Source organism: Scardinius erythrophthalmus, assembly GCF_964197995.2.
Source record: "Scardinius erythrophthalmus genome assembly, chromosome: 18".
NCBI lineage: Eukaryota > Metazoa > Chordata > Actinopteri > Cypriniformes > Leuciscidae > Scardinius > Scardinius erythrophthalmus.
The window spans coordinates 14,530,843-14,540,978 of NC_138238.1; the positions used below are offsets into that span (position 1 = coordinate 14,530,843).

The window sequence follows — 10,136 nt, forward strand, 5'->3', positions numbered from 1 at the left end:
TAAATTTGTCGGGACTTTTATTTTGACAATCCTTCATACAACGTCACTGACTAAGCACAAGCAGTGTGTTTAGCTTCATTTATTACATCTGGAAGTATCTAGACGTAATAGCTACGATTTTGTAAAGATGGTTTGCGAGAAGTGTAAGTAGTTACATTGTAAACCATATTGTAAATCAAATTAGTATTATTATTTTTAAACCAATATGTCTAAGTCATTAATATTGTGATTCGTTTGTATTCAGTAGCTTTAGATCGCTAGGAAGATCACAGTAGCTGGAGAATTATCAGAAACAAAACAGTCCACTGTGTATTAACGACCGTCGCCCGTGGTTCGCCTGTACCTCGACGATGATAATTAATATGTGCATAGTACTGACGTCAATGAAATGTGTGGGGTGTTTGACTAAATGTAGCTTGTTTTGATGTTCCCCCCAGGCGAGAAGAAACTGGGGCGAGTCATCACTCCTGATACCTGGAAAGATGGGGCTAGAAACACAACTGGTAAGTTGGATTAAAGCTTGGATAAAGCTACCCATTTGTGTTTATCCTTCGTCAACACTGTATACTAACATAAAAACTTTTATATTACAGAGAGTGGTGGTCGAAAGCTTAATGAAAATAAAATGCTGACATCAAAAAAAGCCAGGTGAGTTGCTTGAAATATGTCATGCTTAAACATTACAGTATTGTAGTGAATATAAAGTCATCATGACATCAAAATAGACTATTCTTATTTTTTATATGGAATATTACATTTGTTGGAACGATCCAATCAATTCTCAATGGTCAAAATCAAGCCCTGTCCTACATTTTGTTTTCTTGTTTGAGAAGCTGTTTCACTCAGATATACGTTACAATAGGGAAGAAAATACTTCCATTCTTCATGTCAACTTCAAATGCGAGTTATGATGAACATAGTGAAAATATGTATGCCATTTTGACAGGTTTGATCCCTATGGCAAATCTGGATTTGCCACTTGCAGAATATGCAAAAGCTCTGTCCATCAGTCTGGTTCACACTACTGCCAGGGATGTGCTTACAAGAAAGGTGAGATGCTTAGATGCTCTTTTGTTTCCACCACAAATATATATATATTCTCACCACCCCTCTCTTTCTACTCTGCAGGAATTTGTGCCATGTGTGGGAAGAAGGTTATTGACACCAAGAACTACAAACAGACCTCAGTTTGATTTATTCTCTCTTGCTGGAGATTTTATGTTTAGCTGAGAAGGGGATGTTCGTGGATGATTATGTTGACTCTACTACGTGTTGAGAATGATCATTTAGGTTCACAAAAGAGTTTAATTTGCAGTGTTTTATGAAAGGAGTGTACTGGATTATGACTGTATTTATATGAAAATATGTCAGTGGTATTTTTCTCTCACTTAACCTTAGAGCAATATATTGGCTTGCACTGTTTGGACAATGTAGATGCCTTCTTTAAGTATATTTGCTGGAGAATATTTTTTTTGTAAATATTCTCATTCATTTTTTTTTAGTAAATAATTTATCATTTTAATACCAAGCATTATGAAAAAAGAAAATCCATCCTCTTCATGGCAATTTATTGCCCTTTTAGTCTTAGTCATCGGACCTTACCAAACTCTAGGCTTTTACTTTTAAATGTCATCTCTTCCCCCAATTATGAAAAGATATAGATATCTATTTAGTTTGAAGTGCTATTTTTTTCTACTGTTTTCAAGGCCGTGTCACTACTGCAGAATCTAATGTAAATATGAAACGAGCAGACAGTGACATGCCAATATAAGACAGTGTACAGCAATGTTTATAGCCTGTTTCCACTTCTTATTGTCCCGCTATTGGTTCTTTTTGTGAACACTGTTGCAGATGTTTTCTGGAAATCTGTTTGTTGTGTCCTTTTTCAGTGATCATTTGGAATTACATAAGTTTTGAATTTCTTTTTAATGTCTCATGAACCCACATACTTAATAGGACTTGTAGACAGTAACTGTTGCAAATGCTCTTACACTGTTTATTTTGCCTTATTTTTAGTGCAAGGCGGCACAACATAGCAATACTTAGATACTGTATAATATCATTCCCTTAATATCAATTAAATTAATAATTGACACCTGTACCAATGTGAGACTGTTTTACCTCTGTAAATAAAATTGTGACAACATCTTGCAGAAATCAGTCTTTTGAATAAGAAAGCAGAGACTAATGCATTTCATAATGGTGCTTTAATGTTTTAGTTGGCATAGTTGACATCTGTTTTGTTTTATAAAATTCAGACAAATATGTAAAAAAAAAATGGCAATATTCCAATGTCAATATTGGTTACTTCAAACCACATACAAATGATTCCCCAGATACATCACACAGAACCTTTCATTGACTTATATAACAATAAATCATGTTGGCTTATGACTCTTTGAATATTATCTAATCAGAGAACATGACAAAAATGTGACAAATGTGGTTTTTTTTGTTTTGTTTTTTAAGTTATATATAAATTAGTTTTAGTATCTTCATTTTGCAAAAAAAATTTATAAGGTTAGACAAGTATCTGGGCAATATATTAATTTAGTAATTGTTAATCAGTAAGATAATAGAACAAATGAACTAACAGAAGAGGGGCAGCATGGATTCAGTAGTAAAGTCTGAGATTGAGAGATGCTAGCACTGAAAATGTTACACTGGATTATGTACAATATTTTTTATATCCAAGCAATGTTTCCAATACTTCCCATTCAAAAGTTATCAGTCTGTTATAAGTCTCTTATGCTCACCAAGGCTTAATTTATATGATCAAATATATATAGTACAGTAAAAACAGTACTAATGTGAAATATTACATATTAAAATAACTTTTCAATTTGAATACATTTTAAGATGTAATTTATTCCAGTGATGGCAAAGCTGAATTTTCAGCATCATTACTCCAGCCGTCACAGAAGTTACTCTGATTTGGTGATCAAGAAACATTATATGTTAACACATGCAATATGTTTATTTAGTAATTGTTAATCAGTAAGATAATAAACATGACTCGTACATAATAATTCTATCAGTTTTAAGGCAGCCGTGTGAATGATTCAATGGCAGGTCTTTTTCTCAAAAGAAGTATTTCATGTAGGATCCTTCAGTATTCACATTTTATATTTCAATACATGCAAACAGTGAGTTTCAGCTGTTGGCGATACAGCTGTGTCTCAGTAGCTGGTGGACAGATCTAACGGTCTGGCTCAGTGAGATTCTCTTAGCACCATGGAGGGTTTCAAACGTAGAGAATAATCATTGACCTTTCTGACTGTAGACACACGGAGTTGGCGCAGGTAAGTGTGATCACTTTGCACTTTTTGTCAGGGCGAGGAACTCCTCTCGGGCCTTCGGGTCCTCTCTGAATACACCCAGCATGGTACTGGTCACAGTACGGCTGTTCATCTTCTGCACTCCACGCATGACCATGCACATGTGACTATAACAACAAGCATCCATTCAGGTCAGATTTTCATACGCAGTGTATTTAATTCATAATTCATCAACCATGACAGCCACTGTAAGCAGAAGCTGAATGAAAGTACTGTATTGGGAGCTTTGAAGTTACCTGAATCTAATTGCATTGATCTGTATTAAGATTTATATTTTATAAGAAAGAAGGCTAGGATGTAGTACAGTATTAGGTGTGTGTTTGCATACTTTGTATATGTTTACTGTATTAGATAATATAACATCTAATAATTATACATAATCTGATTGAATGTTTTGTAAGACAGCGTTTTGTCTTTCAAATACTTACGCTGCCTCAATGACGACTGCCACACCGACAGGCTGCAAGGCCTCAGAGATTGCCATTGCTATTTGCTTTGTCAGGCGCTCTTGGACTGCAATAAGCAAAATTAAGAGTAAAACACTGAGGAAGCAACACTATCATGTTTGGTTGTGGCGGGGAGTGTTGATAGGCAGGATCTACAACAGCAGTCGTTAATTTAACTTTACAAGTAAGACGACAGAAACACAGGAGCACTGAATAAACAAAGAGATAGAGATAAACACAACAAACTTAACATTAACATGAGAACGGACACTAGTTCAGTAGTCAGGACACTGATCAGGGAGTCGGCCATTTTAAGGGTTGTCTCAATCGCAAAATCCTACCATTGCACTGAAACGTTCGCTCCTTAAAAAGTCCCACAATGCACCTTAAAACCAGGGACCATTGATGCTCACTATGTTCCCTTAACGGAAATTCTGAAGCGCAAAACATAAATCACGTGAGCCGACTCACACATAATGATAAGCGATAGATGTTTTTTTTTCAAATACAAACCATTATTTAATTATATTCAGACATAAACATCGCTAGACGGGTAATAAACATAATCTAGCTACACAAGGTCAACTAATAATGACAGGGAACACAGGAAAACAGGAACAGCCCAAAACCAAACTAAAACACAAATGAACTAACAGAAGAGGGGCAGCATGGATTCAGTAGTAAAGTCTGAGATTGAGAGATGCTAGCACTGAAATTGTTCCACTGGATTATATACAATATTTTTTATATCTAAGTAATGTTTCCAATACTTCCCATTCAAAAGTTATCAGTCTGTAAACCTTTTAAAAAAAGTCTCTTATGCTCACCAAGGCTTAATTTATATGATCAAAAATATATATAGTACAGTAAAAACAGTACTATTGTGAAATATTACATATTAAAATAACTGTTTTCAATTTTAATACATTTTAAGATGTAATTCCAGTGATGGCAAAGCTGAATTTTCAGCATCATTACTCCAGCCGTCACAGAAGTTCAGAAATCATTCTAATACTCTGATTATGTGATAAAGAAACATTATTTTTATTATTTTACTATTATTATTAATGTTGAAAACAGTTGGGCTTATTAATATATTTCTGTGGAAACCAAGATCCATTTTTTCAGGATTCTTTGATGAATAGAAAGTTCAAAAGAACAACATTTATTTGAAATATACATCTTTTGCACCATTACAAATGTCACTTTTGATCAATTTAATGCATCCTTGCTGAATAAAATATTAATTTCTTAATCTAATTATCTCTATTTTTCTTGTGGTAAGTATCTAATGATAGTTACCTTGAAGCCTGCGACTGTAGATTTCAACAATCCTAAAGAGGGACAAAATTCATAGTGTTAAAACACCAAAAATGTTGAACTTATCAAACAGCCAATTTAATAGGTAGCTATTTCCTTAAGAGCAAGGAATGACAATATTAGCAGAATATTCCTGTTTTTCAGTATGCATGTTGTATGGTGTTGTTCTGAGTATTTTTCTATAAATATTGTTTCCTAAATTGATAACTATATTGTAACTGGTAAATATTCTAGACATTTTTGTGATAAGGTTAGTAATGGATATAAAGGCAGCTGTCTGTGTGTATTTTACTCAGGCAAAGGAAGCACTAGGCTGCACATGATATTTTGTGAGGGCAGCAATGTTAATGGTTCCCACAACCACCCCACAGTGGAGGTGGGAGTTGAGGGGGATTTCCTCAGCGCCAGAGGTCAGCTAGTCTGGCGTTTTTCAGATGGGACAGGATACTGTGCCAGGCTTTGGATCTAAGCTTCACGTGAATGGGCTGTGATAACAGAAGAACTCAGCCACTTGTAACTAATATGTTCTTTTTTTCGGGCCCAATCTGATGTGAGAACAAGGCCCTTTATCATCCGTCTGAGACTGGCACACTAAATTGTGTGTGTGTGTGTGTGTGTGTGTGTGTGTGTGTGTGTGTGTGTGTGTGTGTGTGTGTGTGTGTGTGTGTGTGTGTGTGTGTGTGTGTGTGTGTGTGTGTGTGTGTGTGTGTCTGTGTGTGTTATATACTCACCTTGCAAGCTTACTGAGTCCAACGACCTTTTTACTTGGCAGATATCCTATGTGAACCTACAGATTAATTAACATAAAATAATGTATCAGTTTTTTTCTTATGTAATACAGCTCATTGAAAAGAACCCATTGACCTGCCAGCACTAAACACACTCCCAGGCCTAGAAAAAATGTATGCGTCAATGATTCCCTCACAACCCATGAAACCGCCATGTCTAGCACTCAACATCAAGCATAACATGGTGAACTGAGTGGCTAAAAGCATTACAATCATTGATGGATATTGAGACATACCTTGCCAAAAAATGGTACTAGATGATGTTCACAAAGTGAAAACATGTCAATATCTTTCACAATAACTAGCTCCTCGTGGTCCTCATCAAAGATGGCATCATTAAGTATATCTGTAGAATATGAAAAAAATATATACAAAAGTTAATTGCTTAACACGTAACTTTGATGGTGTTTTGCTACCGGACACATAATTTCCACATTAAAATCCTCTCATAAGTCAGGTCATTTCAGGAGAGAGGTTTTTCCTAAAAACTTAGGAACTAAACTGTGATTAGTTTAAGTAGCACATAACACCATTCAGAGTATTGAAGCGGGTGCTTTCACCATCTGTTGTTGACTAATTGAGCAATTCCAGAATTACGTATATGTAAATTATACAACCCCTCATCAAAGTAGTGGAATTGTCAGACACATCAATGAGTAAAAAGACTGCCCAAACATTGCATACTGAAAAGTATTTGGATCACAATGACATACAATTTTATTTAATAATTATTATTATAATTTTTGCCTTTATTTATATGCATAAACATAACTAATAAAAACCCAATTGGTGATGAGATAATAACTAGCATTATGTGGGGCCCTAGCACAACTGGCTATCTTAACGTTGGCATGAAACGGAAGTTGTTTTTCAAATAAGAAAAATGTAGGATCGTTGTTGTTTGCTATGATGTCATTTGAGTGACAGGTTGTCCCGCCCTCGCCATCAGGTCATCAGAGAATAGACGAAGAGTTCAGATGCAAAAGCCTCTAAGTGCCATCTGAAATTTTCTTCTAGAATGATCATTTTTATCAAGCTCGTATATTTAAGTTCAATAATTTCACTTAAATGGCAATGCAAATTACCTATTAATTGTCAATTAAGTGAAATTACTTAACTTAAATATACAAGCTTTATAAAAATGATCATTCTAGAATAAAATTTCAGATGGCACTTAGAGGGTTATGCATCTGAACTCTTCAGATGTTGTTGCAAGAGGGAGGGGATGTTACTTTGATTAAAGATTACAAAGGCACATGAAATTTAAAGAAAAAAATAATATAATAATGATCTGCACGGATAACACGTTTATAATAGCCTAAATAGGCTACTGCAATATTAGGCCTACATAAAAAAAGGAATTATTCGGATTTCATGTTTAATTCATAACTAAGTGGTATATTTCATATTTTGTGGTGTATTTGTGAAGTGTAAATGTGTAATAAAGAAACTAATTACGAGAGTAGCCTATCCTAGCTGGACGGGTTCTAGACGTAGAAATATTTAAGTAGATTCCATTTGACCGCTCAAGACACGTCAGCTCGCCCGCCATCTTGGAACGGTCAGCGTGTCTTCACTCACAGTAAGTAAGTAATAATCAATGAAGCCACAACATTGCATAGATTCATAGAAACAGCCGCTAATGAGAAATCGATGTATATGTAACATATGGTTCAAGCAGCTTGGCTGCTGTTGCTATAGTAACCTCATCCGGTGAAAGTGATTTTGAAGCCGGTGTCTGCTGACAAACTTGTAATCTTACTTTGTGAAGTAAGTTTGTGCTAAAACGCTGTAAAGACTTCCGTAAAACGAAATCGAGTGATTTTTTTATAATGCTATCATTCTCTGAAAAAATAAAACTTACCATAGATGGTCTCGTGGTAGCCTTTGGTCAGGAACTGCATGGCCTTAGCTGCACGGAGTGGGGTTTTGAGGAGACCCTGCCGGTCAGTGTTCTCTCCCAGACCTCTCAGTATGGTTGTGTACGCCGCCTCCAGAGCAGGTAACCGCGACTCATCCTCCGCCTCTTTCCGGGATGTCTCGTTTTTGTGCTGGACAGCGACTTTTTTCGTATCGACCGTCAGTTCGCTAAAGCCATTACGGCAGAGATACTCTGTGACAATTTTGCCATTGCTAAAACCGTTCAATTCTGCCGCCTTTTGGTACTCCATTGAATGTACTTTAAATGACTATTTAAAAGAGAATCAATTATTACTATTAATATGTAGTATAAAAGAAAAGTTTAGTCGTAAATGCAGTCAGACGTCTATTCTTGGTCCTCAGGTATAAGCAGGAGATCGTCGGAGTGCTCTTGAGTTGAGATGCGGTTGCAGTCTAAAAGTCTCTCCCACTCTGCGTGGCATTTATAGGAGCCCTTCACTATCGCTGTGTCCAATTGAGCACGTCGGGATTTAGTGTGAGCACGGCACGCGCTCCGTTGTGTTTTACTCATGTCACACCCTTTTTATGGGGTGTAATTGAATAATGCGTTACAGTCATGCAAACGGCGGAAACTGATTCGTGATTTGCCAGTCTGAATGTAAAGACACAAATGAACGTCAAACGTTTGAGCATATGACCTCACGTGCTCACTCATAAGCTAGACCCCCATAAGCTGTATTAGACATGCCAAATTCTTTGAAAGTTTGAAATAAAAGCTTAACAATCATAATAGTAGCAATATTAATAATTACACATAATACAGATGTTGTTGTGAAATATAATATAGCCTATACTATAATTTGCAATGGTAATATGTAAAAGGCGCACACAGAAAGACCTACACATATTTGGGACTTCCAATTGACATCTATTGTAATTGATATTTGATATCCTCTACCCCTAAATCTAAACCATTACACAAAATTATTTAGCATATTAAAACATTTAATCATGATTTGTATGTTCATTAAGTCATAATTTCCTCACATTCCTTATAGTATCATTTGGTTCTCATAATGCAAATCCTGATCAAAGCATTCATCCATTGAAGAAAGTTTAGAAATCATATGACTGAAAATATTAAAAATAGGGTTATTTCTCATAGCAGCATATCCAAGACTGATCTCTGTGACAAAGCTCGTTTCCCCAAAAAAGGTCAGTGTTTTATTTTTTGCTTGAAATTCAATCATGTGAACGTCAGGCGTGGGCCGATAAGGTGCTTTTAAAAAATCTTTAGATTTACAGTGGGTTATATCATGACTGTATGCAGGTAGACGTTTTTATTTCATTAAAACAATTAAAGAATGAATGGATAAATTATTGAAAGCATGAACAATGAATGAATTATATGTAAAAATTAACATTTTGATATTATGCAATTGTTAGCCTACTTACAATGCCCAAGTATACTCAGATGATTTTGCTCAGAAAGTACAAAAGAACACAGAATCCAAGATCATATGAGTAGGAAAGAGAGTAGTAAATAGACATTGGTAACCAATAATTCATATTTGGTGTCCATGTGTGTATGGGGTTTGGGTTAAAGTCATTTCTTGCATTTTGCACACTATGTAGGAGTTCCAAAGTTTTCATATGTGAATCTCTTTGGTGGCCGTCGTTGTCGAGCTCCATGGTTCCTCTAGTCTACAGGATTCCTCTGCACAGTTAAGTATTGATCAGGTAATCGTTGCTCTTCAGCAGTTGTTCAGGTACCTGTTGTTCTTCAGTAGGTGTTTTTTGGTCTTTAATGGTTGACTCGACATGTGACAAGTACATCTTTTTCCGATTCAGCTAGATGTGGCAACCCAGTCGAGTCAAGCATTTGTTCTGACTGTTCTGATGATTTTTCACAGGTAGGTAACAGTTGTGGTGTGGTTTCCACTTCTATTATGACTATTTTGTTGGGCCCTAAACTGGTAGGACTTTACTTGGACATCATCGTTTTGGAATTATGCAATTGTTACTTACAATGCTTCAGTATACTCAAATGATTTTGCTCAGAAAGTACAAAAGAACACAGAATCCAAGATCATATAACCGAAAGGAGATTACACCATTATGCAATGTACAAAAATAACCCAGCAGCTCCATTGCATTAATATATTGCGTCACCTGACCTTTTTTTCCCTTGTGATGATGATGAAGGGCTCTGGTAAGTCTGGCCTTTGAGAGGTGAAATGGAAAAGTGGCTGACTGACCAAAAGAATAATTTGTTCCTTGGAAAAATATCCATGCTGAAACATCACAATGGAATTCAAGGGATGAACAGTTTCAGGTCCGGTGTGACATTATCCAAGACAATT

At 35.8% G+C, this 10,136-nt stretch overlaps 2 protein-coding genes across 2 annotated transcripts; one reads left to right on the forward strand and one right to left on the reverse strand.

The window, feature by feature from the left end:
- Positions 1-35: 35 nt before the first annotated feature.
- On the forward strand, positions 36-2,393 carry LOC308706393 (cysteine-rich PDZ-binding protein). Its single transcript, XM_081391987.1, has 5 exons — positions 36-143; positions 438-503; positions 594-648; positions 947-1,050; positions 1,129-2,393. The coding sequence occupies exons 1-5, from the start codon at positions 128-130 to the stop codon at positions 1,191-1,193; spliced, it is 306 nt and encodes a 101-aa protein (XP_081248113.1). The 5' UTR covers positions 36-127; the 3' UTR covers positions 1,194-2,393.
- gch2 (GTP cyclohydrolase 2) lies at positions 2,190-8,228 on the reverse strand. Its single transcript, XM_081391984.1, has 6 exons — positions 7,757-8,228; positions 6,129-6,238; positions 5,836-5,891; positions 5,087-5,118; positions 3,767-3,851; positions 2,190-3,445 (listed from the first exon to the last, which is right to left on the reverse strand). Exons 1-6 carry the CDS (start codon positions 8,061-8,063, stop codon positions 3,313-3,315), a joined length of 723 nt encoding a protein of 240 aa, XP_081248110.1. The 5' UTR covers positions 8,064-8,228; the 3' UTR covers positions 2,190-3,312.
- Between the last annotated feature and the right edge of the window lie 1,908 nt (positions 8,229-10,136).

Bases quoted from the DNA above. Each gene is read 5' to 3' on its own strand.
- LOC308706393 (XM_081391987.1), top strand. The intron at 649-946 runs GTGAGTTGCTTG...CCATTTTGACAG, and splicing joins CTGACATCAAAAAAAGCCAG to GTTTGATCCCTATGGCAAAT. The intron at 1,051-1,128 runs GTGAGATGCTTA...TCTACTCTGCAG, and splicing joins GGGATGTGCTTACAAGAAAG to GAATTTGTGCCATGTGTGGG.
- gch2 (XM_081391984.1), bottom strand. From the start codon at position 8,063: ATGGAGTACCAAAAGGCGGCAGAATTGAACGGTTTTAGCAATGGCAAA. The intron at 5,119-5,835 runs GTGAGTATATAA...GTCCCTCTTTAG, and splicing joins GGACTCAGTAAGCTTGCAAG to GATTGTTGAAATCTACAGTC. The intron at 3,446-3,766 runs GTAAGTATTTGA...TTGTTGTTATAG, and splicing joins GCAGTCGTCATTGAGGCAGC to TCACATGTGCATGGTCATGC.